Genomic DNA, 22680 nt, shown 5'->3' with positions numbered 1-22680 from the left:
CATGTTCTTTCCCGGAGGAGGTTGGCTTGTTCTAATGAGAACATTCCTCCCCCCTCCCCTGTTATCAGCTGGCCACTCAATGCCACCTGTGTAGCACAGGTTGGAGGGAAACTTGGTTCTTGCTGTTGGCTGTCACTCCCCCATATGCAGCAGGTTGGGGCCATGGCCTTGGACCATGAGAGAGCTGGCGTTCCACCACCTGTTCCAGGAACGGGGCCCAACCTGCCTCCCCCCATCTGCTTTCTGCCCTATAATAAGGCCCCAGGCTCTGCATGTCTTTCCTATCATCTCAAAACTCACGATGCTCCGGCTGCTGACTTCCCTCCTATTTGTGGCCCTCGGTAAGACCCCAGCCTGTGCTGCCCTGGGCCAGGAGCCCTTGAAATCTGTCACCCACCCTGGGTCTCGTGAACCCAACACCTATCTCCACAAAAGGGGTCTCAGCTTATATCTTGGCATGTTTGGGGGGGTTCACCTTGGTGCTGGGGTAGGAGAGTGGAGGGGGAATCATGGCTGGGACAGCTCCGGAGAAAGACTGGGGTACCCAAAAACTGTGGTGGGACTCCTCTTTGGAGGCAGTAAAGAGGCTAGTTGTGAAGAGTTTGGGTTCTGTGGTTAGACTGAGGGGGTCAGGATTTCTGTTCCTCCGCTTAACCCTCCACCTCTCCTCTCCTTCCCTCTTCCCTACTCCATATCGTGTGGTCTCACCCTTTCCTAGTCTCTCTGCCATATTCTATCCCCGCTCAGGGCCACCTCCTCCAAGCAGTCTCCCTACACTGATAGCAATAGTAACAGATAATGTTTATTGAGTGCTTGCTGTATGCCAGGGAGTACTAAGGATTTTTTTTCTTATATTATCTCTTGTAATCCCCATAACACGTGAGCAGTACCACTATTAACCCCATTTTACAGATGGAGAAACTGACCCTCAGAGAAGTAAAGCAGCCCACCCTAGAAGTAGGGGCAGAGCTGCATTTTGAACCCAGGCAGTCTTATTCCAAAGCCATCACTTTTCATGACAATAGTTATTATCACTTCTCAAGGGCTCACTGGACACCAGGCACTGTGCTAAGTGCCCCAGCTCCTTCAATCCTGCTGTGGAATGAGGTCACGTCTCCATTCCTCCCTGGGACTCTGGAAAGCCCTGCTCTAGCCCAAATGTTCATTGTTCATATGCGGCTACAGAGGTCCAGAGAGGGGAAAGCGCTTGCACCAGGGCACGCAGCCAGTTTGTGGTGCATCTAGACCTGGGACCCAGGCCTCTTCTCTGCCTCTGGGGACTTCCTGACTGATTGCCATCTGTGCTCTCCCTTCCAGCCTCCGGCTGTGGCCGACCCTCCTACCAGCCCTCCTCCCGTGTTGTTAATGGTGAGGACGCAGTCCCCTACAGCTGGCCCTGGCAGGTAAGAGGGATACCAGCGGCACTATTTCCCACCATGGGTGCTGCAAGGCATGCAGTCATGACCCCACTGCTTCGCTTCTGGTATCCTTTTTGGCTTCCAAAGGCCGGGAAGCTCTTGGACAGTCTACTTCATGTGGAAGTCTTGTCCACTCAACCCGTAACACTTGGCAAATTGCAAGTGGAGTCTGGGGAGAAGGCAATGCTTATCTGGCACTAATAGCGGAATTTCAGGCACTATGTTTAGGGACAGAGATTTTGGGGTATACATACCTAGACTCCTCAAATTATACAACAGGGCTACAAGGTCTGAGAGCACTAGAGGAATGAATGAAGGGCTTTATAGAGGTCAGTGGGGCACAGGTGGCTAGACCACATGTGTTTGGCCACTAGCCACATGTGTTTACTTAACTCAAAATTAATTAAAATTAAATAATGTTAAAAATTCAGTTGGTCAATGTTAGCCACGTTTCAAATTCTCAATAACAACATATGGCTAGTGGCCATTGTATTGGACAGCCAAGATATAGAACATTCCCATCATCATAGAAAATTCTATTGAATGGCATTGGTCTACAGGAAGGGTCAGCTAACTTGTTCTGTAAGGGACCGGAGAGTAAATATTTTAGCTTTTGTCAACCATGTGGTTTCCATTGCAATGACTTAACTCTGCCATTGTAGTATGAAAGCAGCCATAAATGGCACAGTTTTGTAGGTTGAACACTGCACATTTCTAAAGGGTGCCATTCTGCATGGATGATGCCCTCTAGAGTTGTACGGTGTACACAACCTATAAGCCCCCGATGTCAGCCCTTACTGGGGGCTCAGACCACTTAGGTTCCTTCCTCCCTTGCCACCAGGTCTCCCTACAGTACGAGAAGAATGGAGCCTTCCACCATACCTGTGGCGGCAGTCTTATCGCCCCCGACTGGGTGATGACTGCAGGCCACTGCATCTCGTAAGTTCTTTTACTGGCCCTTGTCCCTGCATGAGAACCTGGGGCAGTGGGTGGCTGTGGGAGGGGAGGGAGGCAGGCCAGTCAGCCCCAGACTGATCTCACTTCCACCGGCAGGAGCTCCTTGACCTACCAGGTGGTGTTGGGCGAGTATAACCGGGCTGAGGAAGAGGGCTCCGAACAGGTGATCCCCATCAATGCGGGGGACCTCTTCGTGCACCCACTCTGGAATTCCAACTGTGTAGCCTGTGGGTGAGTGAATGCTTTGGTCTAGAACCAGAGATTACTGGTTCCCCCCATGACCCAAAGATGATTCTGAGGAGACTTCCGGGGACAGTGGGGCTGGATCCAGCTGCCTGGGACCTAGTCCCACACACTGAGGGGCAGAGCCAGGAGAGTCATCTACACCAAACTTTTCTGCTTTTGGAAGGACATCAGGGCTCAGGGAGGGTCAGGAACTCCTCCAAGCCTAGGACATCTCTGCATCCCTTCTTCCAAATCGAAGGGTTCCTCCATTCAATGGACATTTGTCCAGTGCACTCTGGGTTCCCAGGAATGTGGGCAAAAAGAGGAGCACTGGACCAGGAGTCAAGCCCAAAACCAAGTTGCTGTGTGGCTTGAGCAAGTCACTGCCCTTCTGGGCTTCAAGTATATCATATGTCAAGTATGACTTTCTGGACTTCCTGGGTGGTTTGACGACCAGGGAGGTGATCACTGGGTCAGAACACTGAAGCAGGGCTTCCTAAGGCCCTTAAGCATGTGCAAAATCATGTGTCTGGGTAGCTCAGCAGTTTTCTGGTGAGGGTCAAAGAAGGGTGTGGAACCCCTGAAAGTGCAGTGCAGGAAAGAAGGGTCATGATGATCATGATCCTGATCATGACCTGATCATGACCCATTAACCCATCCTCACAAGACTCCTGGGGTATGTGGAGAGGAAAGGGGACCGACGTGCAATGACTTGAGTGACAAGCAAGCAGGGGTTCTCAAAATGTGGTCCCCAGGCCAGCAGCATCAGCGTGAGAAATGTGAATCCTCAGGCCCCACCCGGACCCACTGCATCACGACCCTTGGGGGTAGGACACGGCAACCTGTGGGTTTTTTTTTTTTTTTTTTTTGGCAACCTGTGTTTTAACAAGACCTCCACGATCCCAACACAGTCGAAGTGTGCGAACCTCGGTGTCAGAGCTGAGGACAGGAAGGCCAAGGGTCTGCATCAGCACAAGGGGTGGGAGGTTGCTTGGTCTTAAAAACATGTGCCATTTGAAGGGACAAGAACAGTGGGCACATCCTGGTGATGAACTCTCTGCAGCAAGGCCAGGAAGGTGAGGCTTGGTCTGGCCAAGGACCAGGCTCCCCTGACTCTTCCCGACTTTTCTCCTCCCCCAGCAATGACATCGCCCTCATCAAGCTCTCCCGCAGTGCCCAGCTGGGAGATGCGGTCCAGCTCGCCTGTCTCCCTCCTGCTGGGGAAATCCTGCCCAACGGGGCACCCTGCTACATCAGCGGCTGGGGCCGTCTCTACAGTGCGTGCTGACCCCTCCTGCCCGTCACAGGGACTGTGGGCAGAAAGATAAGGCCTGGAAGTGGGGTGGGGGGCGGTCGAGCAATCAGGATGCAGCACTGTGCTTGCCCCCCATTCCTCCTCCAGGAGCACTTTCTCCTTCCATTTGCCCAAACACTAATATGTTCAACTGAGCATTTTATTTGTGTCTCTTGGGTAGCCAGGTGCTGGGGATGTTATGGTGAATAAAGTAGGCAGGACCCTCTGGTGGGAGGAGAGTCCCCATCAGACTAGAACTGCCTTCCTCAACCCCCCACCCCACTCTGAGTCTCCCAGCCCTGCACCCCCATGCCACCCCACTCAGCATGGTGTATCCTGCAGCCGGCGGGCCACTCCCGGACAAGCTGCAGCAGGCTCTGCTGCCCGTGGTGGACTATGAGCACTGCTCCAAGCTGGACTGGTGGGGCATCTCTGTAAAGAAGACCATGGTGTGCGCTGGCGGGGACATCCTCTCTGGGTGCAATGTGAGTTGACTCAAAGTGCATGGTCCCCGGGAACCTCTGCCATCTGCCTGGGAGGCGGAGGAGAACTCCTCCCTGCTTGCCCCACTCAGCCTCCAGGCCAGGCAAGACTTGGAGGAAGTCAGTGAGGTCCAGACATGCTGCCCTGGCCTCTGTCTTCTGGTCCCAGCTCACACTGCCTTGACCTGGTCCTTAGGCTTCCCCCTGAAGCACAGCAAAGGATCATGATCCTAGACTCACCTTCACCTCTGTGGTCCTGAAGTCATGATAAAACGGTACTATCATTGTATTAGAAGTGAGGATGAAACATAATAGGATAACTGGCTTTGGAAATAATAATGGGAACAACCACTCATCTATTGCTTCCTCCCTGCTAGGTGCTGTGCTAAGATCATTTATTATCTCACTTACTTCTCACCAAGATCCTGTAGGTCAGATATAAGTTCCCATCCCAAACAAGCCAACTGGGGCTTAGAGAGGTCAAGTCACACAGAAGGTTCTCAAAATCCCCGCGGTCTGAACTGATTCTTTCAATCTCAGACATGGCTTAGCTTGCCAGCACTCTCTCTGACCATTCTAGGGTGACTCTGGAGGACCTCTGAACTGCCCCACAGGAGATGGCTCCTGGCAGGTTCACGGTGTGACCAGCTTTGTGTCTGCCTTCGGCTGCAACACCATCAAGAAGCCCACAGTGTTCACACGAGTCTCAGCCTTCAATGACTGGATCGAGGAGGTGAGCGACATAGGGCAAGCAGGAGGGTGTCCTCATGCCGGGGCTGGGTGAGAACAGCAGATCCTGAGGAGGGGCTGAAAGGATCCCCAAAGGTCAGGAGTGGAGGGGCCCTCAGATACATTTCAGAGGGCTTTGGGGATGTTTTCTGCTATGGTGTGACCCCAACAACTCCAGCGGCTTTTGGATGCAGCTTTGAACTATGGCTGAACTGCCTTATTTCAACAAGTGTTTATGAAATGTCTTCTTTGGTCCAGGTCTTGTCCTGTCCTGAAAGATAGATTGATGTGTCAAATCAAAGGGCTGCCTTGTGGGGAAAAAGATGATTAAATGAACAATAATCATGAAATGTGGGGAGACCTGTGACTGGGATACTCAGGCCCCAGCGAAAGCGCTAATCTCTTCTGGGAATGAATAGTCAGGGAAGGTTAATATTGTTCATGATATAACAGTAATAGCCACCATTTATAAACTACGTAAACATCCTTAGTTAATAGTTTCATCAACCACCCCCATGAGATGAGTATTATGATTACAACCCATTATACAGACAAGGAAACTGAGGCTCAGAGAGGTCAAGTCACTCTCCCAGGGTCATACAGCTGATGAGTAGCATGGCTGGAAATCTAACCCAGTTCCATATGGCTTCAGAATCTGCTCATAACTAGACTATTCTGGGTCTCTCCACTTTTTCTAGGTCATGTCAAGCCACTAGAACCAAGGCCTGGGTGGCAGTGCTGATCCAAATTCTTTGTAAAAAATAAAGATCTCTCAGAAACCCCCAACATGAGTCTTCCTTCTTTGACTTGCCTGCTCTGTTCGAAGCTATTCCTAAAATCTTAGATCTTTTTTTTTTAGATCTTTTTTTTAAATGATTTTATTTATTTATTTATTCATGAGAGACAGAGAGAGAGAGGCAGAGACACAGGCAGAGGGAGAAGAAGGCTCCACTCAGGGAGCCCGATGTGGGACTCGATCCCGGGACCCCAGGATCCTGCCCTGAGCTGAAGGCAGACACCCAACCACTGAGTCACCCAGGCATCCCTAAAATCTGAGATCTGATATATGGGAGATGAGACCAGATTCAATCCTTTCATGAGAATGAGAAAAACAGCTCGTTATTCAGATAGAAATGAGCGTATCAGAGTTGTTCATTAAACATTTACAAGGCACCTTCTTTGTGGCAAGTTTGGGGGCTTGGGGTACAGATGTGAGTGAAACAACATTGGGAGCCCCTGCTGTGGTGGGGAGCAGACACACACCCAGAAGCACACACGATGCCACAAACAGGGTGGGAGCCCACTGAGCTGCTTCTAAGGCCCAAAGGAGTGCAAAAGCAACATAAAAACAATGGAATTCCTTTACTTGTGTTCCTCCTGGATACTGTGAAAGCAAATAGGAGCCCAGCAAGGATATACATTTACAGCTTTGTTTTTGTTTTGTTTTGTTTTTAAGATTCTATGTATTTATTTTTAAGAGAGAGAGAGAGAGAGCGCGCGTGCACAGGAAGGTGGGAAGGAGTAGGGAGAAGCAGACTCCTTGCTGAGCAGGGAGCCCAATGCGGGGCTTGATCCCAGGACCCTGAGATCATGACCCGAGTCTAAGGCAGACGCTTAACTGAGCCATCCAGGCGCCGCATGTTTATAATGTTTAATATTACTCTTGCCCCATTGCCCCCTCCTGTTAAAATTTTACTTCTAGTTTTAAAAAGTTTAAAAAGATACAGCACGGAGAATCACATCGGAAACACCCATGAAGCCTCCCTCCAGAATTAACAAATTCCACATTTTTGCTTCATATTTTCTAAAATAATACCTACATTACTAAGCTGCATGCCCCTTTGTACTCAGAGGACATCATCATGGCTGTGGGGTTGTTCACCCAATGGCACTGGTTTTCCTTTGGGGCACACAGCAGGATAATCTTTGCCTGCCCCCATGAAGGTGGGTTTGGCCATATGGCTGTCTCTGGGCGAGGTGAAGATCTGAGAGGTGGGACGTTTGTGGAGCTCTCTTTCCCTCTGCCATGGCAATGGGTGGCTATAGGTCAGCCCAGTCCCACAGTGAGGACATGAGGAAGAGAGGGAGCCTCCAGTCCCCCCGGCTGGACATGCAGCACAAGAAAGAAATAAACTCTGTTAGTATAGGCCACTAAGATTTGGGGTGTTCGTTACAGTGGCATTGACCTAACTTATCCTTACTAATGAATTGGGTGTTTATCCTTCCACTCCATGCTGTTATATATTTTTAAAATCACATATATAATATCTATAAACAGTGTATTGCATTGTTTAGGTTTTTAAAAGTCCACACATGGCTTCATGCTGTATGTATTATTCTGCAACTTGGTTCATTCACCCAACTTTGTTTCTTTAAGTGTCTCCATGCTACTTTATATATCTCTAGCTCATCGCTGCTAGTTTTGAAGAGTATCCTATTGCATAACACTACTTCCTTATCCTTTTCCCCCTACAGATGGACATTTAGAGCAGGGCCAATTTTTTATGATTACAAATAGGGCTTCAGTGAATGTCCTTGGACGTATCTCCAGGTACAAATGTGTGAGAGGTTCCCTAGGGTATATGCCAAGAAATGGAATTACTGGGCGGGAGAGTGTGCTCATTTTCAACTTCGCCAATTGCCAAGTTGCTCTCCAAAGTGATTATATCAAGAGTACTTAAATTTTTCTTTCTTCCTTTTTTTTTTTTTTTCCTTTTCCCATCCACTATCCCCACACATTATAACTGCCTCCCCGCTTTTCTCCATAACCACTCCTGGACTCTCAACCCTATACCCCTGACTCCAGCTCCTACAAAAGCCCAAGAACTGGTCCGGCAAGGCCAGAGTGAGGACAAGAAAGGAACAGAGTCAGGCAGAGCAGAGACCTCTGCATCATAAGGGTGTGGGGAAGGATGAGAAAAAAACTGGAACCAGCATATGCTAATCATTTGTGTTGAATCAGACTGATAATGCCAGGTGACATATGTGTAATAGTCAGATGTGCTCAGGGCAGAGCAGGGTTGCAAAAGTTGAGTATCGACTTCTTTCCAGTGGGGCAGGGAAAGATCCTTGGACAATTTTCCAAAATAGTTTTAGGATAAAAGGCAGTCAGATCTGTAAAATTCCACCTTGTGGCTGGGTAGTAGGCCCTCGGGGAACCACCCCCCTCAGAGGGGGCTGACACACTTCTCACATGTGGGCAACAGGGAGTTAGGAAATCTTACCTAAAAGTGTGAACAACTTGATCAATAATTCAATATTCATTTTTTAATCTCCAAGTCTTGACAATGCAAATTCTTTAAAAACCATATAGTGCATAATTAATTTTTTTGACTAATGATTAGTGTCAATGCCAACAACTTTTTGTTTTTGTTTTCTAAATCACAAAGAAGGGACGTCTGGGTGGCTCAGTGGTTGGCATCTGCCTTCACCTCAGGGCGTGGTCCTGGGGTCCCGGGATCGAGTCCTGCACTGGGTTCCCTGCGTGGAGCCTGCTTCTCCCTCTGCCTGTGTCTCTGCCTCTCTCTCTCTCTGTGTCTTTCGTGAATGAATAAATAAAATCTTTAAATCATGAAGAAAATCCACAGCTTGCAAAAGCACAATGTCAACACTTCAACTCCCATTTGGAAAATATAAAGGATCCGTGCTGTGTTGCCTTCTCCTTAATCACAAAGTGTCAACAATTTCTCTCTCATTTAAAACACATTAAGAGGGATGCCGGGGTGGCTCAGTGGATAAGCATCTGCCTTAGGCTCAGGTCGTGATCCCGGGGTCCAGGATCGTGTCCCACATTGGGCTCCCTGCAAGGAGCCTACTTCTCCTTCTGCCTGTGTCTCTGCCTCTCCCTGTGTGTTGCTGGTGAATAAAGAAATAAAATCTTTAAAAAAATAAAACTCATTAACAGGTCAGTGATTCATTTTTCTTAATTCTTAAAAGAGTCAACAATCCCATTCTCTGTTCCTTTTTCATAGCATTCATTTTCACTACATTTTATGAACTTCCACTTTGGGAGATTTTAAAAAACCACCCACGTCATTCCCACATCTCTTGTACAGCTACTGCTTCATCATACTACTTCCTTTTCTTCTACTTCCTTTTCTTTACATTCAGAAAACCCATCAACAGTTAGATCAATGGACATCGATTGGGTGGCTATGTATATTCTGTGGCAGGCATGAACAGAAGAAAATGACCCAAACTTGGGCCAGACTCTTGGGCCCAGAGTCTGGCTGAGAATCTGACAGGTACACCAAGAAGGGACGGAGGCTTGACTTGGTGTTCTAATGAAGACCCAGAGTGAGGTGGGACCCAAGGAACTCCAGTCACCTTGGGATGGGAAGCTTGGAGCTCTAGATGACCCTCACATCCAGATGATTGAGGCCTCAAGAGATTCCTGTCACATGTGAATCTGCCAAACCTTCTTTTCTCAATTAACACCAAAGACAGTGCTGAGAAACTCTGCTGTTCAAGATCATGTCAGTGAGATGAAATATTCCACTCTTGTCCAGCGAGTCAGAGCCAGATTTGACATAGAAGCAGCCTGGATTACCAAATCAGGTGCAGAGCTTCAGCGAAGAGTTTTTTGGACACAATAGTCCATATTTATCTTAACTTTGTGGTATCCAAAGATACAGGACTATGTATGAGTCTATTTCTCATCTCAAGCTAGATGTTAACCCCTTCCTATTAAGACCAGATTTGTCTTGAGCCTATCAACACTGCTTCATTTCAATTTCTTCTAACTTCCAATCTTCCCCCAAATCTTACAGTGACCCTGTTTCTTCCTTTATTTCGTGGGACATCCATGATTTCTTTGGGTGCTTTCTGCATCAAATTAATAATCCTAACTTTGTTAAACTACACCTGTGTCCCTCATGGTCTTTACCAGATTGGCTTTACCATAAAATTCAAGCCTTCTCTGTTCATTCATTCATCAATTCATTAGACAGATGTTTACCCACCCTATGCTCAGTTTTAGGTGCCAGAGACATGGTGATGGGACAATTAAGGTCTCTGGCCCTGTAGCCACTGCTTCCAGTGGGGGAGATAGAAAATAAACAGATAATAACAATACAGAGTAACAGGCTACAAAGGGACCGCATGGATGCCTTTAGAAGAGGGGGGACAGAGAAGGCTGCTCTAGAGAGGCCTCATCTGAACTGGACGCTGGAGGAGCAGATGTCAGGAAAGCGAACCACAAGCAGAGATCACCAAGGAGGTAAAGATGAGCTTCTTGGGTTTGCAAAATAACTAGAAGGCCAGTGTACCTGGAGCAGGGTAAGTGAATAGGAGGGCGGGGAAAGATGAGGAATATGGGGCAAAGTACCAAGTTTACATTTTATCCTGAATGATATGATAATCTGACACAGAGCCACAACATATATACGTTTCACATGAATTTATAAATCTTTAAAATTCGAGCTGCTCTAGGACCTAAAGCACTGCCCCATCTCCCACCCCCACTCCATTCCAGCAGTTTTCTGAAGCATTCCTAAGGAATCTAAGAATTGGATGGGGGTAGGGGGAGGGCAACTGGAAGTCCTTCATGTGGTCCAACCCTCACACTTTACAGATGAGGAAACCAAGGCTGAAGGGAGGTGAAAGGTGGAGACTGCTCTGGAGGGGTGAGCGGGGGAAGGGCCGCAGTCACTAGTGGAGGTAAGAGTAAGGCCATGGCAAGGAGCTCTGGTTATCCACCCACGAGCTGGAGTGTCTGGCAATCTTGAGGTTTACCAACCGGCAGCAGCAGTATAGACAAAAGGTACATCTTCTCTTTCCCAGGGACATTGGCTAGGGGTGAGCTGGGATGGAGTGGGCCATGTGGGGGGTTAGGGTGGAGAGTAAGGAGAGTTGGGGGGCCGTGATAACCCAGCAGGGGTCTTTGGAGTGCCCCCTCTTAATTCCTTAGCCTGTCCCACTTGGATAGGGCAGATGGGAGGAGAGATGGGTGGGCTACCTGAGTGCCTGTCCTTAACAGCCAAGTCCCTTCCCCTTCAGGGTTAAGAGCAAGGATGTGGGAGGGTTGCTTGGTTAGCATCTTTGCACTTCCTTTCACAGGCTGTGCTATTTTAACATGTGTGCTCCAGACTCAAATCCAGGCTAAACCCGGACTCGCTGTAGCTAAATGTGACTTCACATCTTCAGTTCTTAACCATCAGCCATTGGAAAATCTTGGGGAAGAGGCACTCAGGGCCAAGATTTGAGCCTTCTTCTTCTTCTTCTTCTTCTTTTTTTTTTTTTTTTTTTTCTTTCTCTTCATCTGTCAAAGGACATCATGGCTCCTTCCACAGTGGATGTTGTGTACACAAACACAATGGAATATTAGGAATCAGGAAAGTTGAAATCCTACTATTTGCAATGACGTGGATGGAACTGGAGGGCATCATGCTGAGTGAAATAAGTCAATTGGAGAAAGGCAATCATCATATGGTTTCACCCCTATGTGGGCTATAAGAAATAGTGAAAGGGATCATGAGGGAAGGAGGGGGAAACGGGGTGGGGAAACATTAGAGAGGAAGACAAACCATGAGAATCTCCTAACTCTGGGAACCAAACAAAGGACAGCAGAAGGGGACGTGGGTGGGGAGATGGGGTAACTGGGTGATGAGCCTCAAGGAGGACACCTAATGAGATGAGCACCGGGTGTTATACTATATGTTGGCAAACTGCATTTAAATAAAATTTATGGGACGCCTGGGTGGCTCAGCGGTTGAGCGTCTGCCTTCGGCCCAGGGCGTGATCCTGGAGACCCGGGATCGAGTCCCACGTCAGGCTCCCGGTGCATGGAGCCTGCTTCTCCCTCTGCCTCTCTCTGTGTCTCTCATGAATAAATAAATAAAATCTTTAAAAAAATAAATAAATAAAATTTATTTTTAAAAAACTTTTTCTATTGGAGTTCAATTTGCCAACATATAGCATAACACCCGTTAAAAAATAAAATTTTTAAATAAAATAAAATAAAATTTAAAAAGAGATTTTTTTTAAAATTAGAGATTTGAAAAAAATAAAATTTAAATAAAATTTAAAAAGAGATTTGAAAAAAAATAAAATAAAATAAAAAGAGACTTGAGCCTTCTACACGCAGGGGTCTTCCCCTGGAGACACCGGCAACCCCACGCGCGCACATGCCCACTTCTCCCTGGGTAGACTGAGGCACGGGAGCTTTCAACAGACGGCGCCCACTGCCTCCCGTGCACTGACTCCACCGGGGGCCACACGGTCCCACTGTTTCCAAGCAGCAGCACCCAGCCCTCTTCTGGTTTCTTTCCCCTGGGTGGTGCAAAGGCTCAAGGGTGCAACCTCAGGGTGGGGCGCTGAGTCAGCTGCGGGCGGGCTCCCGGAGTGTCTCAATTCCCGCTTCACCCTCTTTCCACTTCGCAGCTGCGCAAACCGCGGCTTAGAAGACGTAGGAGAGCTTGGCCTCCGCGGAGAAGCGGCGCAGGCGGCACCCCCAGCCGCGCACCGTACGAAGCCCACGAAGGGGTTAAAACCACCGAGCTGCGGAGCTCCCGCCACGGCCTAGAGAGACCCCGCCCCCTCTACCCAGTCCCTCCCTCCGCCCTTCACGTCCAACTTCCGGGCGGGGCGCGACTTCCGGTTCCGGCGGCGGGCTACAAAGCTCTGCGCCCGGTGGTTGGTTTCCTCTTCTCGGAGTCGGTTTCGGGCTCCGAGTCTGGTGGCGAGGGGCCCCCGCCCCCGTTCCCCCCTCCCCCCGCCCTCCGAGGTGGCACCTGCGCAGGTGAACGCCCCCTCCCTCCCTCCCTCCCTCCATCCTTCCATCCCTCCGTCCCTCCCTCCCGCCTCTCCTTTCCCCGCGCGCGGTCTGTTGGGAGCGGCGGCGGCGGCCCGCGGAGCGGGGAAGCGAGGGCTCTGCGGGCCGCTCGGGCTGGCGTGGCCTTGGATCTCGCTTCTGCTCCGGAGGAGGAGGAGGTCCCGGTCTGGAAGCCCAGAAACCCTTTTCCGGCCCGACCGAGGCCCTCCAGGCCGCGCCCATGTGGTGGGAGGAGCCCGGCCCCGCTCCCCGCCTGGAGGCCGGGATTTTCCTACTCGGCGGGGTGGTCCCCCCACGTCCCGGCCTCGTGACCTTGGGCACAGTCCCCGCTCCTCGAGCCTCAGTTTGTTTACGTGTGAATGGAAATGACCGTAACCGCCCTGCTGGGTGAAGGGCAGGACTGGAGGAGGGAAAGCTCCCGCGGGGCGTCGGGCGTGTCAAACCCCGCAGATAGCGCCGGCGGCTGCTGTGCTTGGTAGAGACCGCTGGGGCGGTAGAGGGTCGGGTGGAGGGTTTGACCAGAGCGGCCCGGAGGATGGCGTGGAAGAGAGTGAAATGCTCAGCACAGCGTCAGCGAGGGCTTCTGAAACTGATGGGCTTTGTAAGCGGGGTGACTCGTGCAGCTGGTGCATCTTTCAGATCCAGCCTTGAGAACCTGGCCTCCTGACAGTGGGGGCTGCTCTTACAAGTCGGGGTTGTAAGGACCTCTGGAGCTGGGCGTTAGAAGAATTTATACAAGGTTTTTTTTTTTTTTCTTTCTTTTTTTTTTTCTTTCTTTCACTCGGAAAGGCTTTGAGCAGGGGGGGACATTGCTTCCTTTAGAGTTAAGAAAGTGATCCATAGTTAAAAAGAAAGCCACATGGGAAGGGGATGATCCATGTTCCTCCTGTCCCTGCCGCTCACCAGTAAATACGGTCGGAGGTATTGTTTGTGGATGGAGCAGGTCGTGGATGCTGCTCTGTGTGTATTTTAGTTTCCTCAGGTGAGATGGTGCTGCCCACGGATCTGCCCCTTGGTCGGGTGGTGTGTTAGGGAGGTGGGTCTGTATCCGCGCTCACAGGCCAAGTTCATGCTTTAGGAGCCTGCACTTTTGTTCTGCTGAATGTCTGACAGTGCTTTAGTTACTCCCCTGTTGATGGTCACTTTTGCTTTCTCAGGCTTTTTTTTTTTTTTTTTTTTAAGATTTTATTTATTTATTCATGATAGATACACACAGAGAGGCAGAGGGAGAAGCAGGCTCCATGCAGGGAGCCCGAGGTGGGACTCGATCCCGGGACTCCAGGATCACGCCCTGGGTGGAAGGCAGGTGCTAAACTGCTGAGCCACCCAGGCTGCCCATTTTTCTCAGGTTTCATCCAGCCTTCCCTTGACTAAATGTTTTCCTTTTTCTCCAGAGGCTATATTGCTTTGGGCTTCATCACTCTAGGTTAGTGACAGCTTACTTTTAGGGAAGAGTACATGCTGTTCATTGAGCAAAAAACCCCAGATAATATGAGAAGAATAAGTATACTCCCAAGAATATCCAAACTGTACGGTCTAGAATCAATTCAAGGTTCCTAGAAAATGGGTCGTGAAACCTTTAAAGAAGAGGTGATGAGGAGCGGTGAGCGAGTTAAGGCAAGGCAGCTGGTCCGTGTTGTTGATTGTTGGCCTCTGCCAGTTGTTACCCAGGAAACATTTGAGAGAGCCTCTGAGGTGGGAGGGATCTTAAATGTCAGCACTCCTGCTTTGTTGGCCAGGGAGGGATTAGTTCTTGGGGGAGGGGGTTTGTTAATGAAAAAAAGAGATGGCCTTTGAAAAATGACGGTGTCATCAGCGTTACAGTTTTTGGACATAGCCCGATGTGGAAATTAGTTATTTCTGTATTGTCAGATACAATATTTCTGTACTGAAGAGTGTGTGTGTGTGTGTGTCTCTCTCTTAATAACATCGATTGTGGTTTTCCTGTACATAACCTTTCTCGTGGACTGGGGCCCTAACCCCAATGGAGCAAAGCCTATTTTTTTTCTGACATTTTACAGGTCTTTAATGTGCCCCTCCTCTCCTTCCCCACTACTGCTGGTTTGCTAATTCTAGAGCTGACAAACATCGCAAGAGTTGGAAGTCTATGGTACTAGGATTCTGACTACTTTGGTTTCCCATATACTGAGGAACTTCGATATTTTATCTATTTATCTCAGAGAGAGAGAGAGAGAGAGAGAGCGAGCGCCTGCATGAGAACATGAGCCCATGCAACTGAGGGGAGGGGTGGGGGCGTGGAGAGAGAGAGAATATGAATCTCCAGCAGACTCGCTGCTGAGCATGGAGCTCAGGATTTGCAGCCGAAATCAAGAGTCAGATGCTCAACCGGCTGAGCCACCCTGGCAGCCCTGATTAGAGGAACTTAGGATCTTGATCTTAATATAGAAGCTTTTTTGTTTTTTGTGAAGTGGGAGCTTAGATTCCACTCTGATGGTAGCTCCTAAAGTACTTTATATTTTTTTTATTTGAGAGAGAGCAAGTGAGCAGGAACACAAGGTAGGAGAGGGAGAAGGAGAAGCAGGCCCCCTCTCTGAGCAGGGAGCCTGACGTGGGTCTTGATCCAGGACCCTGAGATCATGACCTAAGCCAAAGTCTGCTTAACCAACTGAGCCACCTAGGCATCCCCTAAAGTACTTTTTAACATTCATTATTTCATCATGAAAGGGATTGGAGGGTGGGTAGAAAAGATAGCAGAGTAGATATCAATGAAAAGACCTTTATCTCTTATATTTTAGTACTCATAGCTTGCTTTTGGACACACATAACTCCATAAAAGACATTGGAAGAAGCAAACATCCATGATTTTAAAGATATTCTTCCCCTATAAGTCATGCATACATAGTTTTTTGCTTTAACATAATCTAAAATACTTTGTAATGCAGGGAAGATGGATGAAAGATTTTGTAGAAGACTCTAGCTAGGAGACTTGCATTCTTCATTTTTATAAACCACTGACACATTTTTCTCAATTGTGTCAATTGATCCAGAAGAAACAAAAATAGAATTTCTAATAGCTTTATTAAGAAACCCTGTTAAGGATCGCCTGGGTGGCTCAGCGGTTTAGCACCGCCTTCAGCCCAGGGCATGATCTTGGAGACCCAGGGATCGAGTACCACGTCAGGCTCCCTGCATGGAGCCTGCTTCTCCATCTGCCTATGTCTCTGCCTCTCTCTGTCTCTCTGTCTCTCATGAATAAATAAATAAAATCTTAAAAGAAAAAAAAGAAAAGAAACCCTGTTAAAGGACGCCTGGGTGGCTCAGTGGTTCTGAGTCTGCCATTGGCCCAGATCGTGATTCCGGGGTCCTGGGATTGAGTCCCACATTGGGCTCCCTGTGAGGAGCCTGTTTCTCCCTCTGCCTGTGTCTCTGCCTCTCTCTGTGTGTCTCTCATGAATAAATAAATACAATCTTTAAAAAAAAAAAAACTGTTAAGATTGAAAAACTGATGAAACCTGGGTCTGGATCAGATCCATGAGATCAAGGTGGTTTTTAGAGTCTCTGTTTTTGTTCTGTTTTTGCTGAGCCTGTCTCCTCTCTGTGTTTAGGAGTCCTCCTTTTCCAGAGTTCCAGAATGGAGACTGAAGGGTACCTAGAGACACAAAGAAGTAAAGAAGTCCAGAATGATAAAATAGGCTCACCTTCAAATGAGATGATGGCTGAGGAGCCAGAAGCTGTCCTAATATCGGCTCCCCAGGTCCAGGCTCCACCAGAGCACCTCGATGCAGACTCCGTTGAAGACGTGGAGACCATGCCACGAAGGAATCCTCCCAATGCGGCAGCCTCTAGGCAGAGGTTCCGGAGATTCCGCTATGAGGACGCAGCTGGGCCCAGGGATGTCCTCAGACATCTCCAGGAGCTTGCCGGACAGTGGCTGAGACCCGATATTCACACAAAGGAGCAGATTGTGGAGATGCTGGTGCAGGAGCAGTTCCAGGCCGTCCTGCCTGAGGAGCTCAGAGCTCGGGCCCAGAGATGTCAGCCTGGGGTCAGAATCACTGGCTAAGTCCTGCCACTGGGTTCTTGCTCAGCCTACATGTGAGAAGTAGGCAAATGTTCTCTTTGTTGCAAGATCCAAGGACAGTCATGGGGGAAATGTGAACCTCGGTTTTTTTGAGCTTGCCTTTGACTAGTTGTAATAAGAATCCATCAAAACCCAGTCTGGACCTCTCTGGCTGAGGCAGCTCTAATTCCTAGGACTGAGCTCTAGAAAGAGCTTCTGTTAGGACAATCAGCCTGTTGCTTGTTTTTGCTCTGCTGAATGCCTCCTTTTTTGCACTTTCTGACATGCTTTAATATATTGTTATGTATCCAAAGCAGTAATTGCTTCAACTTTCAGAATTCTTGACTCTTGCTGTGGTGGCATGAATGGCAGCTTCTGTAACCCCACCAGTAACTCACTTGAGATGTCCTTGAAATATTAAAGTTTGGTCCTCAATCACAGTGTCCTGTGGTGATTTACCATGTTAGCTTTTACTCGACATTTGAGGAGTTGAGATAAGTATCGGGATGTGAGCTAGAGATACGATAGGAATAGTCTAGGCCTTTGTGTTTGGTCACAAATTAAAACAAAGAAGGGGCTAAAACAGGGTCCTTACAGGTAAGGAGCTCTTAGATCTGTTTGATTTTTTTTTTTTTTCTTTCCCCACTTCCATCACATGTGTTCCACAGCTTCTGTCCCCACAAGAGAACTCACTCTGAAGCTATTTGACTGTTTTCTTCTGCTCTTCCCGAAACCGGTCACCCGGGCTTTCTGTGTGTGGAGAGCTGTGCTTTGGTTGACCACTGAGACAGAGCAGTCTAGCTGTGGTGGTGACAAGCACAGAGTAAACTTAGCAGCTGCTTTTCTTCAGGGTAACCCAGTCTCGAGTAACCTTTCTGCTTCTGGCCTGGATCTGCTCCTGGAACCATCTAGGTGCCAATTCAGAAACTAATTTTTGGTAGAGGGACGAGTTAGCCCTAAACTGGAACTCTTCTTGATTTTGCTGGTGTCTTAATACTTCCTGTGCCTTTGGAATGGGTCTAGATGTGAGAATACAGATATAAAGCCCAGTATAAAGGAAACATATATTTTGGAAGAGAGAGGAAGACCTTGAATTATATGAGTAGGATCATTAATAAAACTAGTCTTTTGGTATTTGGTTTGGAGATAGCACTAAGAAAACACTTTTTTCTTTTCTTTTTTTTTTTTTACATTTATTTGAGAGAGAGAAAGGGGTAGGAGCAGTGGGAGAGGGATAAGCAGACCCTTATCCCCCCAGAGGGGGGGCTCTATCCAAGGACCCTGAGATCACTACTTGAGCTGACATCAGATGCTTAACCGACTGAGTCACTCAGGCTCCCCAAAACCCATTTCCTATTTTAAAAAGTACATTAGAAGCAGAGGAGAGAGGAAATAGCCAAGTAAGGGAAGTGAGGTTTTGGGGGGTTTTTGTGTTTTTTTTTTTTTAATTTGAGGAAGGGAGAGAGCATGAGCAGGGGAGGGGCAGAGGGAGAAGCAGACTCCCCACAAAGCAGGGAGCCAGACTCATGACTTGATCCTGGGACTCCTGGATCATGACCTGAGCCAAAGGCAGACACTTAACTGACTGAGCCACCCAGGCACCCCTGGAAGTGAGATTTTAATTGAACTTGAGTGGGAGATCACTGGACAAAGTCACACCTTGAGCAAAAGTATAGGAATGCTTGGAAACAGCAAACGAGTGAACTGTCCCTTGTATTGACTAGGTTAAGGTTTTCTTTTTAAAACCATTTTATTTCAAAAGATTTTATTTTTTGGTAAGTCATTTCAACACCCAATGTGGGGCTCAAACTCAGAACTCTGAAGTTAAGAGTCTCACAGTCCACTGACTGAGCCAGCCAGGCGCCCCAGAGGTTAAGCTTTTCTAACTCTTCTAATTCTGAGAGTAAAATTTAATATGGGGAAAGGAGTTAGTGACCGTGGTAGGGTCAGAGTATCTCCCATACAGTTTGTTCAGAACATTATGAAGATATTTCCTTAGTCTGCAAAGATCAGGAACTCCTGGTGTTAAGGATTTCCAGGCCTAAAAAAAAAAAAAAAAATTTCCAGGCCTGTACCAGTTTCTCAGCTGCTTCGATGATCTAGAATACAGCATACAAATAAAAGAGCTGACTTTCCAGTTGGACTAAAAAGTTACGACCTTAGGGATTTTGTAGCTTGATAGCTGAGTCAACTGAGGAGTTGACTGAACTTAGCACAGATTTTCTCAACGTTAGCTGTTTGGAGCCAGATAATTTCTCTTTCCTGGAGGCTTGTCTTGTGCGATATACGATGTTTAGCAGCATCCCTACCCAGATGCCAATAGCACCCCACTGATGTGACAACCAAAAATGTCTCCAGCCATTGCCACATGTTCCTTAGGGGCAAATTTGCCTTTAGTTGAGAACTGCTGACTTAACAGTTCATCACAGGTAGGCCGCAGATGACCTTTGGATCCCTGGTCTCTTAAGCTTAATGTTGAATTGAGAAAGCTGTAGGAAGAGTGGTATAAATTGGGTTTCATATTGGAGTACCTGGCTAGTTCAGTTGGTAGAGCGTGTGACTTAATCATAGTCTTGAGTTCTAGCCACACATTGGACGTGAAGCCTACTTAAAATTATTAAAAATTCGGTTTCATATTCCCTGTATTTGGGTGATGTCTCCTAGTCTGGCAAATCTTAAATTCTTTGATACAAAGGTTAATATTACACCTCCAACTCCAACTGTTCTATTGAGATGGTTATTGTGTGCTAGGATAGATGCATTTGTGATTTATTTAATCCTTATTGTCATCTGACCTTACCTGTTCATATAAATACACCTGCTTTACAGATAAGAAAACTGAGATACGCCAGTTACACAACATGGCCCATAGAATGGGGGAGCTGGGATCTAAGCTTGGGATATCTGTACCCCCTAGCCTTGGGCTTTTTCCATCATGTTTGGAAGTGTGAATTTAACAAGCATCTCTTGAGAATCTCCTGCAAGCAAGATGTTTCTTTGGCTTTTTTTCATCTTTATCTTAACATTTACAATAACATTTCTTAGCTTTCTCAACTCCCATTGACATTTTTTAAAATTTTTATTTATTTATGATAGTCACACAGAGAGAGAGAGAGAGAGGCAGAGACATAGGCAGAAGGAGAAGCAGGCTCCATGCACCGGGAGCCCGACGTGGGATTCGATCCTGGGTCTCCAGGATCGCGCCCTGGGCCAAAGGCAGGCACTAAACCGCTGTGCCACGCAGGGATCCCTCCCATTGACATTTTTAAAACAAAAGCTATATTAGCACATGGATAGAAAAGTCCCAACAGTATAGGAAGGAATAAAAGTAAAATTTAAAGGCTTTCTTCTCATGAATAGTCTGTTACATATACTTCCAGAAAACACGAATTATACAGATGTAAGCACATAGATGTGTGTATGCACACATATATCCCTTTTTTATTTGCACAAAGTACATACAATGCATGTTTAGGTTATATATTTTTCTTGCCCAGTAAGTCTTGGGGTCTTTTGCTATCAACATACAAAGATGTGCTTTAATTTAAAAAAATAATTTTTTTAAGTAGCTGCAGAATAATTCCTTAAATGGCTAATACCTAGCCTTATACTTTCAGTAAAAAACGCATACCAGAGGATTTAGGGGTGGGGTCAGACCTCCAAAGCCTAAGAGCTTTGTGACAGAGCCATGACTCAACCTCTCGACCTCCACATCCTGAAACCAGAACTGGTACAATTCACAGTTTCACAGTTGTCCAGCACAGTCTCCAGGCAACCCTGTGGTACCAGCTTTTTCTCATGGAAGTGAATTTACAGATGAGATCCTTTGCCCCAAACAAACCTGGTAAGAGGAGAGGCTGAGAGTCCATCTCTATTTCATCTGGCTCCAGCCCCATGCCCTTGCCATGAGGTCACACTGCCTGGATATCAAAGTGCAGACCAAGTCCAGTGTTTCAAGGGCTCTGTGGGGATTTGAGAGCACGGTAATTCCCTAACTCTGTTGCCACTCCCTGAGATGATTCTCGTGCTTTCTCTTTGCGGCCCAGCATTACCCAGCTACCACTAATGCCGGTTACTGTCACGTCTTGAGTCCATGTAGAGCCTAGTTCTAGAGAACCCTAAACACTTAATTCTGTGAGAGGAAGGAGGAGGAAAACGTAGAGCAGCCAGAGGGAAGTTCTAAACTATCTCCTACGTCTGATTTCCCCCCTGTGATTATTTTGACTCCAAGTTCTCCAAAGGATAATTTCGTCTAGTTATTGAAAAATGCTCCTGCCAGATGGCAGCTGGTGAAAACCACTGTGGGGACCACAAGGTAATATCAGATTCCTAGCAACTGGCTGGTGCCATGGAAAAATATGTCATCTATTGGGCAGCTACTCCCTGAGCTGTGAGTGGGTGCCAGGGCCTGGCTGCTGGAGAGGAGGCCAGCTCTGCGGGGTCTGGGGGCCACGAGGAGTCCACTGTGATGGCGGTGGTGGCTGGAGCACTCCAGTGTAACTGGCCCTTCCAGGAGCATCATGTGTGGTCATTTTCCACAGGCAGTGCAGTTCAACACATTTGACAATAGCTTGACTATTTTGCTAACTATTTTCCACCCACAGCCATGCATTTATTGGACATTTTCCCTTGGCCTGGAATGCCTTTCCCCCATGCCTCCCCCAATCTTGGCCTGCCTACTCCTACTCATTCTTTATGACGCAGATAGGCATGGTCACCTTCATGAAGCCTTCTTTGATTTCTGCCTCGAATTGGCATCAGAAGCCCTCCTGTGAGCTCTTCTAACACCTTAGCTTGAATTCCAGTCCCTGTTCATGCAGCAAATGTATGTGGCGTACCTGATATGCATTGCCCTGTGGTGTGGTGTCCAGTCTGTGTCCCCAGGCAGATTGTGAGCTCCATCAAGAGGGAATCTCTATGCCCTCGGCCTCCAACCCAGGGCCTGCATGTGATGGATCCTCAAGGAATAGTTTGATTTTTGTAGGAGACATGATCACTGCCTGGTTGAAGGCTCTTCCTTCCGGTGAACACAAACAACTAGAATTCATGGCAGACCATGGGAGGGGGCAGGTGGGAGGGTTAGGGATGGAGGTAAACAAAACAAAACAAAAAAGGAAAGGCTTCCCTCAGGTGGCTGGCTTCCCTTTTGGTTCTGCACCTGACCTTGAAATGAGGTGAAGTTAACAACCCTTGGCTGCCCCTGCTTGAAAGCTCAAGGGCCCCCTGGGTGCCTAGCAACAACCTGACTGCCCAGAATGGTGATTTAGAAGCTGGGTGTGTCTCCTGGGCAGGAAGCCACCGACACCACCAAAGCAGTGGGGCCTCCCCTTCACTTCCTCTGAGCCAAAACTCCACCTCCAAGTGGGGCCGATACTTAGCGTTAGCCCTGTCTTAGCATAAATTGGAGGTTCTGGCAAAAAGAACTCCAGCGCTTACAAGGTGTGTCATCTCCGACCAAGTGTGTGATCTCCGACCAAGTCATGTCACCCCTCTGAGCTTCAGTTTCCACACCTGTCTTGTTCCTGTCTTATTCCCAGCTAGAGTCACCCTCACGCAGCACCAGAATCACAGAAACATCCAATAACTGCTGTTGTAGCTGAATCTGCCCAATCAGGGGAAGGTTCACTTAGTGACTCTTCCTCAGTTTGTTGACCCTTTGATCTGTTCTTTTCTTCTGAGCCCCTCTCTGAGCTCTCCATCTTCTCATTTCTAACTTCTACACATTAAATCTTGTTCTTAGCTTCTTGTTTCTTCAGTCACATTTCTCTGCTTAAAAAAAGGGG

General features: G+C 47.8%; 1 protein-coding gene and 1 long non-coding RNA gene across 2 annotated transcripts; both read left to right on the top strand.

Annotated features, from left to right (window-relative positions):
- The first annotated feature begins 202 nt into the window (after positions 1-202).
- Positions 203-5891, top strand: LOC144314750 (proproteinase E). The gene is made up of 8 exons (XM_077899230.1): positions 203-341; positions 1318-1403; positions 2260-2357; positions 2472-2606; positions 3741-3877; positions 4237-4379; positions 4957-5109; positions 5804-5891. Exons 1-8 carry the CDS (start codon positions 302-304, stop codon positions 5819-5821), a joined length of 810 nt encoding a protein of 269 aa, XP_077755356.1. The 5' UTR covers positions 203-301; the 3' UTR covers positions 5822-5891.
- Positions 5892-12438: 6547 nt separating this feature from the next.
- Positions 12439-17332, top strand: LOC144314749 (uncharacterized). Its single transcript, XR_013380602.1, has 2 exons — positions 12439-12843; positions 16443-17332. It is a non-coding gene; the product is annotated as an uncharacterized LOC144314749 (long non-coding RNA).
- Positions 17333-22680: the final 5348 nt, after the last annotated feature.

Source organism: Canis aureus, chromosome 5 (assembly GCF_053574225.1).
Source record: "Canis aureus isolate CA01 chromosome 5, VMU_Caureus_v.1.0, whole genome shotgun sequence".
Taxonomy (NCBI): domain Eukaryota; kingdom Metazoa; phylum Chordata; class Mammalia; order Carnivora; family Canidae; genus Canis; species Canis aureus.
The sequence above is the reverse complement of the archived record's forward strand: the minus strand, read 5'-3'. Positions and strand labels throughout refer to the sequence as shown.